The 17,341-nt window shown below is 51.7% G+C and overlaps 1 protein-coding gene across 3 annotated transcripts in view; it reads left to right on the forward strand.

Moving 5' to 3' along the window:
• The window catches only part of LOC140405402 (integrin alpha-7-like), a 364,198-nt gene that overhangs the window by 152,578 nt on the left and 194,279 nt on the right, over positions 1–17,341 (forward strand). For 2 of the 3 annotated variants that reach the window (XM_072493761.1, XM_072493763.1), the window contains exons 4-5: positions 8,702–8,957; positions 10,420–10,551. In XM_072493761.1, the coding sequence (XP_072349862.1) occupies positions 8,702–8,957; positions 10,420–10,551 (388 nt within the window). Of the gene's footprint in view, positions 1–8,701; positions 8,958–10,419; positions 10,552–11,310; positions 11,431–17,341 lie in introns of all 3 variants that reach the window. The other variant, XM_072493762.1, reaches the window with a different exon arrangement.

Raw genomic sequence — 17,341 nt, forward strand, 5'->3', positions numbered from 1 at the left:
CCTCCAGCGCCCCAAGGCTCGCAAACGTCCCATCTAAAAACAGGTCCCCCATCCTTCTAATTCCTGCCCTGTGCCAGCTCAGGAACCCTCCATCCATTCTCCTCGGGACGAACCGATGGTTCTCCCGGAACGGGGACCAAACCGAAGCCTCTACCTCACCCCTGTGGCGCCTCCACTGGCCCCAAATTTTCAAAGTCGCTGCCACCACCTGACTCGTGGTGTACCTTGTCGGCGGGAGCGGCAGCGGTGCTGTCACCAGTGCTCCCAGACTCGTGCCCACACAGGACGCCATCCCCAGCCTCTTCCACACCGCGCCCCTCCCCCCATTACCCACTTGCGTATCATTGCCACATTGGCAGCCCAGTAATACCCACACAGATTAGGTAACGCTAACCCTCCTCTGTCTCTACTCCGCTCCAGAAACACCCTTCTCACCCTCGGGGTCTTTTTCGCCCACATGAATCCCATGATGCTCCTACTGACCCGCTTAAAAAAGGCCTTAGGGATCAGGATGGGGAGGCACTGGAATATAAAAAGGAACCTCGGGAGCACCGTCATTTTCACCGACTGTACCCTACCCTCCAAGGAGAGTGGCAGCAAATCCCACCTTTTAAACTCCTCCTCCATCTGCTCCACCAGCCTCGTCAAGTTGAGCTTGTGTAGGGCCCCCCAGCTCCTGGCCACCTGCTCGTCTATCCCCCTTCCCTGGTCCCCTGGGTGTACCACAAAGAGCTCACTCTTCCTCACGTTGAGCTTATACCCGGAAAAGTCCCCAAACTCCCTGAGGATCCGCATCACCTCCGGCATCCCCCCATTGGGTCCGCCACATACAGTAACAGGTCATCGGCATACAACGAAACCCCCCCCCCCCCCCGGACCAGCCCCCTCCAGCTCCTGGACTCCCTAGGAGCCACAGCCAAAGGCTCAATTGGCAATGCAAATAGCAAGGGGGATAGGGGGCACCCCTGCCTCGTCCCCCGGTACAGCCAAAAGTATTCCGACCTCCTCCGATTCGTGGCCACACTCGCCACCGGGGCTTCATAAAGTAGCCTAACCCAACTAATGAACCCCTCCCCGAACCCAAACCTCCTCAACACTTCCCAGAGGTACCCCCACTCCATCCTATCGAAGGCCTTCTCCGCGTCCATCGCCGCCACTATCTCTGCCTCCCCCTCCACTGTAGGCATCATGATTACGTTAAGGAGCCTCCGCACATTGGTATTCAGCTGCCTTCCCTTAACAAAACCCGTCTGGTCCTCGTGAATCACCCCCGGGACACAGTCCTCAATTCTGGTAGCCAACACCTTCGCTAACAGCTTCGCGTCCACGTTGAGGAGTGAGATTGGCCTATACGACCCACACTGTAATGGGTTCTTGTCCCGCTTCAAGATCAGCGAGATCAGTGCCCTGGACATCGTCGGGTGTAGGACCCCCCCGTCCCTCGCCTCATTGAAAGTCCTCACTAATAGAGGGCCCAGCAGGTCCATGTACTTCCGGTAAAATTCCACCGGGAACCCATCTGGGCCCGGTGCCTTCCCCGCCTGCATACTCCCCAGCCCCTTAGTCAGCTCCTCCAGCCCAACCGGTGCCCCAAGCCCAGCCACCTGCTCCTCCTCCACCTTCGGGAACCTCAGCCGACCCAAAAATCGACGCATCCCCCCCTCCTCCGTCGGGGGCTCAGACCTATACAGCCTCTCATAAAAGTCTCTAAATACAAAACAAACAAAGAACAAAGAAATGTACAGCACAGGAACAGGCCCTTCGGCCCTCCAAGCCCGTGCCGACCATACTGCCCGACTAAACTACAATCTTCTACACTTCCTGGGTCCGTATCCTTCTATTCCCATCCTATTCATATATTTGTCAAGATGCCCCTTAAATGTCCCTATCGTCCCTGCTTCCACTACCTCCTCCGGTAGTGAGTTCCAGGCACCCACTACCCTCTGCGTAAAAAACTTGCCTCGTACATCTACTCTAAACTTTGCCCCTCTCACCTTAAACCTATGCCCCCTAGTAATTGACCCCTCTACCCTGGGGAAAAGCCTCTGACTATCCACTCTGTCTATGCCCCTCATAATTTTGTATACCTCTATCAGGTCGCCCCTCAACCTCCTTCGTTCCAGTGAGAACAAACCGAGTTTATTCAATCGCTCCTCATAGCTTATGCCCTCCACACCAGGCAACATTCTGGTAAATCTCTTCTGCACCCTCTCCAAAGCCTCCACATCCTTCTGGTAGTGTGGCGACCAGAATTGAACACTATACTCCAAGTGTGGCCTAACTAAGGTTCTATACAGCTGCAACATGACTTGCCAATTCTTATACTCAATGCCCCGGCCAATGAAGGCAAGCATGCCGTATGCCTTCTTGACTACCTTCTCCACCTGTGTTGCCCCTTTCAATGACCTGTGGACCTGTACTCCTAGATCTCTTTGACTTTCAATACTCTTGAGGGTTCTACCATTCACTGTATATTCCCTACCTGCATTAGACCTTCCAAAATGCATTACCTCACATTTGTCCGGATTAAACTCCATCTGCCATCTCTCCGCCCAAGTCTCCAGACAATCTAAATCCTGCTGTATCCTCAGACAGTCCTCATCGCTATCCGCAATTCCACCAACCTTTGTGTCGTCTGCAAACTTACTAATCAGACCAGTTACATTTTCCTCCAAATCATTTATATATACTACAAAGAGCAAAGGTCCCAGCACTGATCCCTGTGGAACACCACTGGTCACAGCCCTCCAATGAGAAAAGCATCCCTCCATTGCTACCCTCTGCCTTCTATGGCCTAGCCAGTTCTGTATCCACCTTGCCAGTTCACCCCTGATCCCGTGTGACTTCACCTTTTGTACTAGTCTACCATGAGGGACCTTGTCAAAGGCCTTACTGAAGTCCATATAGACAACATCTACTGCCCTACCTGCATCAATCATCTTAGTGACCTCCTCGAAAAACTCTATCAAGTTAGTGAGACACGACCTTCCCTTCACAAAACCGTGCTGCCTCTCACTAATACGTCCATTTGCTTCCAAATGGGAGTAGATCCTGTCTCGAAGAATTCTCTCCAGTAATTTCCCTACCACTGAAGTAAGGCTCACCGGCCTGTAGTTCCCGGGATTATCCTTGCTACCCTTCTTAAACAGAGGAACAACATTGGCTATTCTCCAGTCCTCCGGGACATCCCCTGAAGACAGCGAGGATCCAAAGATTTCTGTCAAGGCCTCAGCAATTTCCTCTCCAGCCTCCTTCAGTATTCTGGGGTAGATCCCATCCGGCCCTGGGGACTTATCTACCTTAATATTTTTTAAGACACCCAACACCTCGTCTTTTTGGATCACAATGTGACCCAGGCTATCTACACCCCCTTCTCCAGACTCAACAGACTCTACACCCCCTTCTCCAGACTCAATGCATTCCTTCTCTTTGGTGAATACTGATGCAAAGTATTCATTTAGTACCTCGCCCATTTCCTCTGGCTCCACACATAGATTCCCTTGCCTATCCTTCAGTGGGCCAACCCTTTCCCTGGCTACCCTCTTGCTTTTTATGTACGTGTAAAAAGCCTTGGGATTTTCCTTAACCCTATTTGCCAATGACTTTTCATGACCCCTTCTAGCCCTCCTGACTCCTTGCTTAAGTTCCTTCCTACTTTCCTTATATGCCACACAGGCTTCGTCTGTTCCCAGCCTTTTAGCCCTGACAAATGCCTCCTTTTTCTTTTTGACGAGGCCTACAATATCACTCGTCATCCAAGGTTCCCGAAAATTGCCGTATTTATCTTTCTTCCTCACAGGAACATGCCTGTCCTGTATTCCTTTCAACTGACACTTGAAAGCCTCCCACATGTCAGATGTTGATTTGCCCTCAAACATCCGCCCCCAATCTATGTTCTTCAGTTCCCGCCTAATATTGTTATAATTGTTCCCGCCTAATATTGTTATAATTACCCCATTTATTCCCACCGCACTCCGCACCGTGTTCCCCCCTTTATCCCTAACTCCCCCAATCTCCCTCGCTGCCTCCCGCTTCCGAAGCTGGTGTGCCAACATCTGGCTAGGCTTCTCCCCGCACTCATACACCGCCCCTTACGCTTTCCTCCACTGCACCTCTGCCTTCTTGGTGGTCAACAGGTCGAACTCGACCTGGAGGCTTCGTCGCTCCTGGAGTAGTCCCTCCTCGGGGACCTCTGCATACCTCCTATCCACCCTTAAAATCTCCCCCACCAATCTCTCCCTCTCTCTCCTCTCCTTCTCCCTGTGGGCCCTAATGGAGATTAGCTCTCCCCTAATCACCACCTTCAGCGCCTCCCAGACCACCCTCACCTGCACCTCCCCATTATCGTTAGCCACTAGATAGCTTTCAATGCAGCCCCTGATCCGCCCGCTCACCTCCTCATCCGCCAGCAAGCCCACATCCAGGCGCCACAGCGGGCGCTGGTCCCTCTCCTCCCCCAGCTCCAGCTCCACCCAATGCGGGGCATGGTCGAGATGGCTATGGCCGAATACTCCGTGCCCTCCACCCTCAGAATTAGTGCCCTGCTCATAACGAAGAAGTCACTCCGGGAGTAGACTTTATGGACGTGGGAAAAAAAAGAAAATTCCCTGGCCCCCGGCCTGACAAACCTCCATGGGTCCACTCCTCCCATCTGGTCCATAAACTCCCTCAGCATCTTGGCCGTCGCCGGCCTCTTACCCGTCCTAGACCTGGAGCGGTCCGATGCTGGATCCAGTACCGTGTTGAAGTCTGCCCCCATTATCAAGCTCCCTGCCTCCAGGTCCGGAATCCGGCCCAACATGTGCCGCATAAATCCGGCAGCGTCCCAATTCGGGGCATATACATTCACTAATACCACCCGCACCCCCTGCAGCTTACCACTCACCATCACATACCTACCTCCATTGTCTGCCACGATGTCCAGCGCCTCAAACGACACCCCTCGATTCTCTGCGTCCAACCCCGAGTGGAAAACCTGCCCTACCCACCCCTTTCTCAGCCTAACCTGGTCTGCCACCCCCAAATGCGTCTCCTGGAGCATAACCACATTTGCCTTCAGTCCCTTCAGGTGCACGAACACACGGGCTCTCTTGACCGGCCCGTTCAGGCCTCTCACATTCCAAGTTATCAGCCGGATCAGGGGGCTTCCCGCCACCCGCCCCCGGCCGATTAGCCATCCCCTTTTCTAGGCCAGCCACGTGCCCGCGCCTCCCGCACTCTCCATTCCCCCCAGCGGCAGACCCCCGCCCCGACTCTCTCTCCGAGCTCCAACTCACCGTTGGCCAATGCAGCAGCAACCCAGTCTCCCCCCCTCCCCTAGCTGCGTTTCTCCCCCCATAGCACTCCCGTAAGCCAGCTGACTCCTGACCCCGGCCACTCCCGCCACTCCATCAACACCCCCCCCAGTGTGGTAGTCTCCCCCCCTCCCCCCTCCTGTCCATCAGCGGGCGCTCCTCTCCAACACCGCCCTTCCCCCCCGGCCCTGCCCCCTTCCTTCCCTAGCGCAGGAAAAAGCCCGCGCTTTCCATCAGACTGGCCCCGCCCTCTCTGGCACATCTCCCTTTTGCAGCCAAATCCCAGCTCCCCCACCTCAGGCCTCCCCCCCCCGCCCGCCCAACGGGGCCCCGTCCTTCCAACCACCGACGCCCACACTCTCACAAAACCCCCCCCCTTCGAACCAATTCACCCTACCCCACCCAGCACCCAAGGAAACAGTACAGAACAGAACATCCCCCAAAGCACAGTAACCCCAGTAACCCCCCTGCGACATCCCCTCACAACCGACCCTCAGTCCATGTCCAACTTTTCGGCCTGAATAAAGGTCCACGCCTCCTCTGGCGTCTCAAAGTAATGGTGCCGGTACTTAAATGTGACCCACAGTCGCGCCGGCTGCAGCATCCCGAATTTCACCCCCTGCCGATGCAGAACCGCCTTAGCCCGATTGTACCCGGCCCTCTTCTTGGCCACCTCCGCGCTCCAGTCCTGGTATATACGGACCTCTGCATTCTCCCACCTGCTGCTCCGCTCCTTTTTTGCCCATCTTAGGACACACTCCCTGTCCACCAAGCGGTGGAACCGCACCAATACCGCCCGCGGTGGCTCGTTAGACTTGGGCCTCCTCGCCAGGACTCGGTGGGCCCCATCCAGCTCCAGGGGCCTTGGAAAGGCACCCGCGCCCATCAACATGTTCAGCATCGTGACCACATATGCTCCAGCATCCGACCCCTCCACTCCCTCCGTGAGACCCAGAATCCACAGATTCTTCCTCCTCGACCGATTCTCCATGTCCTCGAACTTCTGCCATTTCTTATGCAGCGCCTCGTGCGCCTCCACCTTCACCGCCAGGCCCAATATCTCGTCCTCATTCTCCGAGGCCTTCTGCCGCACCTCCCGGATCGCCACCCCTTGGGCCTTCTGGGTCTCGACCAGCTTGCCGATCGAAGCCTTCATCGGCTCCAGCAGCTCTGCTTTCAGTTCCGTGAAGCAGCGCTGGAGAAACTCCTGCTGCTCTTGCGGCCACTGTGCCCACGCTGGTCTCCACCCGCCGCCATCTTGACTTTCCTCCCTCGCACTTTTTGCTGCACCAGAAATACTTTTTTCACCGCTCCACTCCTGGTCCAATCCATACAGTGTCGGGGAAATCATACTGTCACCTTCCCACACTGGGAACCGTCGAACAAATGCCGCTGGGGCCCCTCAAAAGAGCCCAAAAGTCCGTTTCTGGCGGGAGCTGCCGAACGTGCGACTTAGCTCAGCATAGCCGCAACCGGAAGTCATTCATTTTCTTTTTAAAGTGTTTCGAACTTGATCATGAGATTCTCCCTGCAAAGAAAAACTAAAGGGGGAAATGTCATCTTGAAAACACAGGCAACTATTTGTGGCAAACCCGCCACATAATGAGCATAACGCTTATCCCATGACTGCATGGTTATGAGCTCAAATCCCAGTTACGGAAATATGCCTGTCGCTCTATAATTGGGATCTACTTTTTACCCATATTCAGTTGACCACAGTTAACTGACAACCTGACCTTGCTACAAGGTCACCTCTTATTGGTTGACTACACAGCAAGGTTAACTGCAATTGGCTGTAGTTGAAACCACCTCACACTTTGGAAACACGGACGTTGCATTTGGAAAAGGCCATTCACGTTTAAAAATAAGAAGGGGAATGGCAGCAGATCCCAAATGGGCCTGGATGCTGCCATGAATTTTGACACTGTTGACAAAGGGATCAGAGATGACGTGAGGAAAAACTCACGAGTGGTGGATCACGAATAGGGAGCGAGATTCTCCGAGCCCCCCCGCCGGGTCGGAGAATCGCCGGGGGCTGGCGTGAATCCCGCCCCCGCCGGTTGCCGAATTCTCCGGCACCGGATATTCGCCGGGGGCGGGAATCGCGCCGCGCCGGTTGGCGGGCCCCCCCCCCCCCGCGATTCTCCGGCCCGGATGGGCCGAAGTCCCGCTGCTAAAATGCCTGTCCCACCGGCGTAGATTAAAGCACCTACCTTACCGGCGGGACAAGGCGGCGCGGGCGGGCTCCGGGGTTCTGGGGGGGGTGCCCCCACGATGGCCTGGCCCGCGATCGGGGCCCACCGATCCGCGGGCGGGCCTGTGCCGTGGGGGCACTCTTTTCCTTCCGCCTTCGCCACGGTCTCCACCATGGCGGAGGCACAAGAGACTCCCTCCACTGCGCATGCACAGGAATGCCGTCAGCGGCCGCTAACGCTCCCGCGCATGCGCCGCCCGGAGATGTCATTTCCGCGCCAGCTGGCGGGGCACCAAAGGCCTTTTCCGCCAGCTGGCGGGGCGGAAATTCGTCCGGCGCCGGCCTAGCCCCTTAAGGTTGGGGCTCAGGCCCCAAAGATGTGGAGCATTCCGCACCTTTGGGGCAGCGCGATGCCCGACTGATTTGCGCCATTTTGGGCGCCGGTCGGCGGACATCGCGCTGTTTCTGGAGAATTTCGCCCAGGATCTGGAATGTGCTGCCTGAGAGGCTCAATTGTAGGAGTTAGATTGTTTTTTGAAGAGAAAAAAATAATCAGGGCTACAGGGGAATTTCTGTGTTGCTCTTAGAGAGACCCAGCACAGCCATGATGGACAAAATGGCTGCCTGTGCTGTGATACTATTTTATTTCTGCGGGAGTCATTTTAAACCTATCCCTAATCAGTAGAAAGTTATCTCCTTGCTGTATTGGTAGCAAAGATTCCAGGTGGTGTATTGGGCATTTAGATTAGTTCTCGTCGCCAGCAAACCAGTGCTGAACAGGATTAACCAGCTGCCCCACTCAAGCAGGGTGGCTGGCGATGGGACGAGATGGGAAGAGATGCCCAAATCATTCTCTGCTGAATGCATTCATTCCTCACTGGGTTACAGGGCGGGATTCTCTGGTCCCCCAGCCGCGTGTTTCTCGATGGCACGCCGATCGCTGGCGGAGGGATTCTTTCCTCCCGCTGCTTATCAATAGGATTCCCCATTGATATCACCCCACTCCGCCGTGAAACTCTGGCGCACTTCCTGCGGGAAAAGCGAATCCCGACCACCAGAGAATTCCGACTACCGTTCCACAGATCCACAGATGCTGGAAAGAATGACCTTGAGGGGGCGCAGAGGGGAAGAGAAGCACTGACATGGAGGAGGTGGGCTGAATGGCCTGATTCTGAGCTCTAAATACTTGACAAATGTCCCGTTTTGCTTCTAGACTTGCGCTCACCGCTACGAGGTGAGGCAACGTGTGAACCAGCCGACGGAAACGCGGGACATGATTGGACGTTGCTACGTGCTGAGCCAGGACTTAAATATCAGGGATGAGCTAGATGGCGGCGACTGGAAGTTCTGTGAAGGCCGCACACAGGGTCACAAGCGCTTTGGGTACTGCCAACAGGGAATCGCAGCAGGCTTCACACCGGATGATCATTACATTGTATTTGGTGCTCCGGGCACATACAACTGGAAAGGTCAGTTATTTCCAATTTTTTGAAGAAATAAAAATGGCATCTTTGCTGTGACAACCAAAAATAAAAACATCATGAAGTGATCCGGTTAGCTGTCAACCACTTATCCTGCAGCTGCGTGACTTGGCGCATCCTTGCACTGGTGTGAGTTGCGTCCTCGCCACTGGCACTGCCCGCGCTCATCACGGACGACTGGGAATTTTGGGCCAGTGGTGCGAGAACTCGCTCTTTCCCCATTGGCATGCATTACAAAGGTGCCAAGTGCCACCTTGGGTTGTTAAGTGGCAAGCAATGTACAAGCTGAGCTGCAGCGAGTCATCCGCGCTTTTCACGGTCGTTCCAGCGTGTGGGCAGCTGACCGAGTCGTTAGTCAGCTCCGACTGACTGCGAGCTACTACTGGGAGGCCGCTGCAAAACCGGAGACTTCAGGTATCATAGAATCATAAAATCTACAGTGCAGAAGGAGGCCATTCGGCCCATCGAATCTGTACCAGCCCTTGGAAACAGCATCCTACCTCGGCCCACGCCTCCACCCTATCCCCGTAATCCAGTAACCCCACCTAACCTTTTCGGACACAAAGGGCAATTGATCATGGTCAATCCACCTAACCTACACATTTTTGGATTGTGGGAGGAAACCGGAGCACCCGGAGGAAACCCACGCACACAAGGGGAGAACGTGCAGACTCCGCACAGTGACCCAAGCCAGGTATCGAACCTGGGACCCTGGTGCTCCCCGTGTCTGCGTGGGTCTCACCCCCACAACCCAAAGATGTGCAGGGTAGGTGGATTGGCCACGCTAAATTGCCCCTGAGTTGGAAAAAATGAATTGGGTACTCTAAATTTATTTTTGAAAAAAAACAACGATAATAGCAGTGGTAGAGCCACGAGTGAGGAGGAGGGTCGTGACCTTCTTCCCTAATCATTTCAAGGTTGGGCAACATGGCTCTGGAGGGCGCCCTCCATTTTGTTCTGAGGCACCTCCTGATTGCCCCCATCTTCAAGATCCAGGTTGAGCCTGCAGGTCCTAGACAGCTTAACCTTTGAGTAAGACGCCATTCCCCCGGTCTCTCGCTTGGCCCCCTGTCCTCCATCCCCCCCTCCCCGCCAATTTTGTCATGTTTGGTGTTCAACCCCACCCCCAGGGTCAATGCCTAGTTCCAAACCTGGTTCCAGCCGATTCATTGGTCAACACGTGCAGGAGAATTCGGCGCTCCTGATGGCTTCGCGGCAGATTCCCTATGACCTAACCAGAGTCCAGGGGCCTAGTTCAAAAACCTACAGATTAGATGGTGAGGGCTTGGTTGACCCCCCAACCGTGGAGCAGAGGCTTCGCTCGTAATCCAAGATCTAATCGGGGTTGTGTGCTGTTTCTAATGTGTGGTGTCGCGGATTAATACAGGGGTTAAGCTTTGAATTCTGTGTTTGGTTTTTGTTTGTTTCATTGAACTCTCAATATTTTTAGGTAATGTTCGGACAGACCAGTTGAATAATTCTTTTGACGACCGGGTAATCTATGACGACGGTCCGTATGAAGCGGGTGATGAAAGAAAGCAGGAAGCTGAACTGGTCCCTGTACCTGCCAATAGTTACTTAGGTAGGATACCTGATCAGTGCAGACAGAGAGAGGTGACTGGAGGTTTTCCAAGATGGCTGAGAATTCCATTTATGTTAAACAGCATCATAATTTGCCCTCCAGCCAGATTCATCCCCAGAATAAAATCTAATTTTGGTTTCCTGACAACCACTTCGATTTTTTTCCTCTCTAATTATTATTATTAATCTACCTCACAGGAATCGGTTAGTTGTAAAGTCTGGATCACCCATGTGGTGGGGTCATGAGCATTTGTGTACACGAGGCCCACATCTGACATGCTGCACCGCAATGCATTCTGGGTTGTGCCCCCTGCTCCCTCCCCCCTCCCCCACCACCAAAGCACTGATTGTTCCATTTAAGGCCATTGTCCTGCTGGATGGTGCACCGTTGCTGCCATTTTGACCCAGTGCTCACCATGGCAACTTCACAGCAGAGTGCTTTTTGTTTTGAGGCCTATTGCCTCCTTTGGCAATGCTGCTTTTCAAATTCCTCGGACCAGGAATCACAATGGAACTAGTATCTGGGTGGGGGCCATCTTGAGTAGCAAATATGTTCCTGCTTATTCTGAAACGCACAAGAATATTTTTTTCCCCCTCCTCGGACTTGTAATTTGAAAGTCATTAACGCCACTGTTTAACCATGGCGGAACTCTCAGCCGCTCGTTCAGTCACCTCCCTCTGTCGCGCATTATCTTTTGGTTTCTAACTCGTCTTCTTCTTTTCCCCCTTCTTCCCCTCCCCATCCATCTTGAATGCACAGGTTTAATATTTCTGACAACTACCAGTAGTTCAGACCCTGATCAGTTGGTTTACAAGACACCGGACCCTGCTGAGAAACCAGCGAGAAGTCCTCACGACGTAGCCCAACATAGTTACTTAGGTTTGTAACTGTGCATGTGGCAGAGAAAGTGTGCAGCCATTCCCTCTTGTGTCTATATCTGTGTTCCAACATTTTGTGAGGGTTAAACCAAAATGAAAAAAAAAAATCCAAATCCTCACGTTGTTGTGTTTCATTTACAAGCCTCCATATTTCTGCACACTTTGATGGTCACATGAATGTCACTGCTTCCTGTTGGTCAGGCTCCTTAGGAACACAGTAACCAATCATGTGGTGGATTCAAACCCAAGATGGCCGCTCTCGGTCAAAATAACCATTATCTGCCACAATGGTTCTGTCATAGAAAGAGGATATTTTACTTTTGGTTGTCAGTGAGATGGAGTATAAAGTGGCTTAAGAGGTCACAGTCGGATAATATTTTGGAACAGCAATTATGTTCGAGTGTCCCAAGGTCGTTTAAAAAAAACCTTGTTCTGATTTCTGCTGTCTAGTGTTTCGGAGGAATGTGGGGGAAACTCTGAGTCACTAATCTCTTAATCAGGCCCATTTTAGTCTGATTGAACAAAGTCAAATGTGTTCATATGACTTATTTAGGAAAAAAATATAAATAGGGACAGCTCAGGCCAACTTTACCTCATGTTAACAAGTCTGAAAATAGGAAGACTTTCAAGTTCCAGCTTTCTTGACAGGCGACAGAAAATTATGAGGGAAGCCCTCAACCCTGAACTTGCATGCCTGCGAGGAAGCTGTCTTGTCAACAGCGACATTATTTATGTCCAAGGGACCATATGGAAGCAGTGATGTTGTGTGTACAGCCCACAACATTGTAACAGACTGCCGAATTGACTTCAAGCTATTGTGATCCGAGCGCCGGTGATACCAAAGGAATGTTTGTGCATTAGTTGGAAGTCTACCCAGCTTCACTCAATTCCGGTAGTCCATTACACAGTTGGCTGTCAGAGATTATGGCTGCCTGCCATTGTGCCTACAAGAAGTGCTCCCAGTGATCCTGCATGCAACGACACCAGAATGTTTCAGTTAGCATGAGTATGCCAAGGTTCAGTGACTGCTGTCGGAGCTGAACCCTGGAGTCCTCCACATGAAAAGGATGGGTGTTAAGAAATGTGTTTTCGAGCACTTCAAGGTTGGTCTCTTGAAATATGTCCCTGATGTTGGGAAATGTTTGTGAAACGGATGCAAGTAGACGTGCCCAAGTTGACCTTCCAACATGGTCAATGTCCTGCGCAGAAGGGGTTCAAGACTAAGTTTGATAGATTGTTTGGACACAAAAGGATTCGAGGGGTATGGGGTTATAGGGCAGGAGGTCAAGGTTCAGCATCCTGACTTGGGAATATATCAGCCGTTCCTTCACTGTCGCTGGGCCCAAATCCTGGAACTCCCTCGCTAACAGCACTGTGGGTGTACCTACACCTCACGGGCTGCAGCGGTTCAAGAAGGTGGCTCGCCACCACCTTCTCAAGGGGCAATTAGGGATGGGCAGCAAATGCCGGGCTGAGCCAGCGAGGCCCACATCCTGTAAATGAATAAAGAAAAAGATCAAAACTCAGCCATGATCTTATTGATCAGCTGCTGAATGGCCTACTCCTGGTCCTAATTCTTATTTTCTTATGTTTTGTAAAAAAAAAAGGATTAAGGGTCATCTTCAGAAATTTTCAGTTACACATTTGAGGTAGTGAGGTTGGAAGGACCTCCTGTGTCCCTCCGTTGCCTGAATACTCTTCACTCTGTGTAATTTTCATTCCACAAAGATATCTTGGAATCCAGTGCTGGCCCAGAAATTCCAGTTTCACAATTGTTATGATGAGATCTCAATTTATTTGCCAACAAACCGGACCTCGTTGAATCCATCCCACAGACGTAAATCGGGTGCAATGAGGGCCAATTTCAGGAGCAAGTTCGCCCCAGAGCCGGAAAGACATCCGAGGACTGGTTATCAGTCAACTGGACAGCCACCTAAAACAGGTACAAGGTCCCATGTATATGCAAATGAGGGGTTAATGTTTTGACACTCCTCTGGGAAATTGGGCTGCCACCAAAAAAAGATTAAAAAAAAAAAAAATGTTCTTGTTCTCACAGATTATTTATAATGAGGCCTCAGACCTAATTATGGGCCAGCCTCGGGCCTGTTGGTTCAGGCATGTGTTTCAAATGCACCTTTGAGTCCCAAACTAGGTGCCAACAAATTTCTACCCCAAGAATTCTGAATTACTATCCAGTACCATATCCAGTACATTAGTGTAGCCCTTGAGTTTTGTTGTTCCTCTCCCCGCACCTCGTGGGTGCACTAAGGCAGGCTTTGATTTGTTTCCACAGCTAGTTTATCCTGGAACAGGTCGCGAGTCTGTCACCAGAGGCTTACAGCTTCAGGAGGTGCCACTCCACAACAAGCATGACTTGACCAAGAATCTCTCCCGCTCTTAGCGCCAGCCATTGGCGCGTTGGAAGGATTTACAGGGTGACACTCAATCGCGTTATGGGCACACCTTCCTTGGCCATCAATTTCATAGAATTTACAGTGCAGAAGGAGGCCATTCGGCCCATCGAGTCTGCACTGGCTCTTGGAAAGAGCGCCCTACCCAAGGTCAACACCTCCACCCTATTCCCATAACCCAGTAACTCCACCCAACACTAAGGGCAATTTTGGACACTAAGGGCAATTTTATCATGGCCAATCCACCCAACCTGCACATCTTTGGACTGTGGGGTGGGACTCAAACTCGGACCTTCTGGCTCAGAGGCAGGGATGCTCACCCACTGCGCCACACGACCTCCCCCTTAAATGTGCATGGGCTATATTTTTAATGCAATTAATTTGTGTCGTTCACAAAGGAACTATTGAGGTTGGTATAGGAATGGGTTGTGGTAGGTAAAGACATCCACCCCACACACCTACATTTGAATCCAGTATAGAGGCAGATGGGAGTCAAATCTTCACGTGGATGGCTGATTTGAGGAATAGAAGTGCTCAATTGGTACAAAGGGTCTCTTTTGATGTTGGAGCCAAGGTACAGTGTTGGATAGAGGAGTGAGAACCGTACTTTTATGACCTGAGCTGTATTTGATATGGAAGCACTCAATGGTGGATGTAAAGGTGGGAAACATTTGACTACTTTGTCAAATATCTCTCACTTTGAAGCGCGTCACAGAGCAAATGAGAGAATCCTGAGGCAGTTGTGTCTGTTTCTCAAATATCCAGGATTCTATTTCAAGAGGCCAATATTTTCACGTCTAAATTGGGAGAGAAAAAAAATCACAAATATGCACCCCGTCCATTGTGGACTTTTCATTGTCTCCTTGTACTTTGTTTACTGCCTTTGGCATGTTAGTACCTGCATGTTGCATGTTCCTGCTGGCTTATTGTATTGCCTGCGCACTTGTCATGTCATCCCCGGTCTTTGTTTCAACTCTTCTTCCATCGCCTCAAACCAGTTGCATCGACCGACTCCTATGCCTGGCATACACCCCTTTGCTGGAGTGTGGGGTACAGTCTAGAAGCAACAGTTGAAATTCCAAAGCAGATGGCGTCAGGTTTAATCCCCTATGTGGGGCATCAGTTGATCACTGAGGCCAGGGGGCAATGATGGTGATGATGTGATTGGCCCTCAGGCCCGCTATGGAGGGGAAAAGGAATGGTCTGTAGAGCTCTTTCTGATGATGGTGGCTATAATCTCCCAATCCCCCCCCCCCCCCCCCCCAACCTGGCAGTCTACTAATGCTTCTTGACTGAACTCTTGGGAGAGGTAGCATCAGGCAGCCACCATCTATGGAATCATATTCCAACATGGCCTCTTTTGGAGAGCAAGGGAGAAACGCAGAACGAGAAAACAACTTGCCTCAATGGGGACCCTGCTTTATTCAGGTCCTGAGTTCCAGGCAACCAATTAATCCCTGTCCTGAATATCTTATTCTGATTACTTTTGCTCTTATAGGAGCTTGTTTACAAAGCATAGGGTTGGAGTCATCAGAATAGAACATACAGTGCAGAAGGAGGCCATTCGGCCCATCGGGTCTGCACCAACCCACTTAAGCCCTCACTTCCACCCTATCCCTGTAACCCAATAACCCCTCCTCACCTTTTTGGACACTAAGGGCAATTTAGCGTGGCCAATCCACCTAACCTGCACATCTTTGGACTGTGGGAGGAAACCCACGCACACACGGGGAGAACGTGCAGACTCCACACAGACAGTGACCCAGCGGGGAATCAAACCTGGGACCCTGGAGCTGTGAAGCCACAGTGCTATTCACTTGTGTTACCGTGTTGCAATTTAGCTCTAGACCTATCATTGGCCAATCCAGTTCCAACACCACATTGCATGACTAATATCACTATCAATACATGCCAGAATTTTGACCCGTTAATCCCGACCAATTACCATCGCCGCTTGAAACCATCGGGCAAGATATTCCATTTTCCAAACCACTGCAAGCTTGCTTGAATGAGCAAATTATTGTCATAACAGCAACGGTCAAGTCATTGGGAAGCCTCATTGCACAACGCTTTTGTCATTTTTGGGAAGGCCGGACACTTGTGACCTTTCATCCCATCCAGCTCATGCTTTCACACCCCTTTGAGCTTCTGCAAAACCAGTTTGTGTTTCAGAGGGTGAGCATATCTACACACGAGCAACGAGTGCTTTTGACTTCATGTTTAACACCAGCATCGTGAAGAGCATTTTGCACAAGAGTAACCATGGCAATCATTTGGTGGGGTGGGAGGGGGGGGGGGGGGGACTCATGCTTTTATAAAGGAACAAATTAATCACGTCCTTGCTGATGTTTCGTTGAATTAAAGTTGAATTATCCTATTTGCTTTATTAGTTTGAGGAGAGTTATGTAGTTAAATTTCTAGGGAGTAATGATTGAGAAGAGAATCGGATATTGAGCTGAAAGGAACTTGTAAGAGCTCCTGATAGTCATTGAAGAAGCAAAGATGGCACATCCCACTTGGAACAGGTCCAGACTCATTCAACAAGGCTGATTCCCTGACTGTTGAGTAACAAATCACTTTTTCAAGACACTTCCATCAAGGCCTCTGATTGTCGGAAAATGAGAGGGTTAAGCCTTTGAGTATTTTATATTAATTTGTGACAATTCTTTAATGGGATGTGGACGTCGCCGGCTAGGCCAGCATTTATTGCCCATCCCTAATTGCCCTTGAAGTGAGTGGCTTGCTCGGCCATTTCAGAGCCAACCACAGTGGGTCCGGAGTCACACGCAGGTCAGACCAGGTAACGGTGGCTGATTTTCTTCCCTGAAGGACACTAATGAACCAGATGGGTTTTTACGATAATCGACAATGGTTTCATGGTCAATCGACTTTTAATTCCGGGGGCGGGATTCTCCATTGCCCGACGCCGCTATCGTAATTGGCGATCGGGCGGAGAATTGATTCCGTGCCGGAATGTGACCTTTACTAAGGAGAAGGTTCTGGGGAAACTGAAAGGTCTGAAGGAGGATACGTCACCTGGACCGAATGGACTACACCCCAGGGTCCTAAAAGAGATAGCTGAGGAAATTGTGGAGGCATTGGTGGTGATCTGTCAGGAATTACTGGAGGCAGGAAGGGTCCCAGAGGACTGGAAAGTGGCTGATGTAACACCACGGTTTAAGAAGGGAGGGAGGCAGAAGACGGGAAATTATAGGCCGGTTAGCCTGACTTCGGTCATTGGTCAGATTTTTGAGTCTGTTATGAAAGATGAGGGGCGGGATTCTCCCGCAATTGGCGGGGCGGCCCGTACCGGCGCCAAGAGCGGCGTGAACCACTCCGGCGTCGGGCCGCCCAGACGTTGCGGAATCCTTCACACTTCCGGGGGCTAGGCCGGCGCTGGAGTGGTTGGCGCCGCGCCAACTGGTAGCGAAGGGCTGCCGCCGACCGGCACGAGTTGGCGCATGCGCAGAACCACCGGTGTGTTTCCTGCGCATGCGCAGG

Source organism: Scyliorhinus torazame, chromosome X (assembly GCF_047496885.1).
Source record: "Scyliorhinus torazame isolate Kashiwa2021f chromosome X, sScyTor2.1, whole genome shotgun sequence".
Taxonomy (NCBI): domain Eukaryota; kingdom Metazoa; phylum Chordata; class Chondrichthyes; order Carcharhiniformes; family Scyliorhinidae; genus Scyliorhinus; species Scyliorhinus torazame.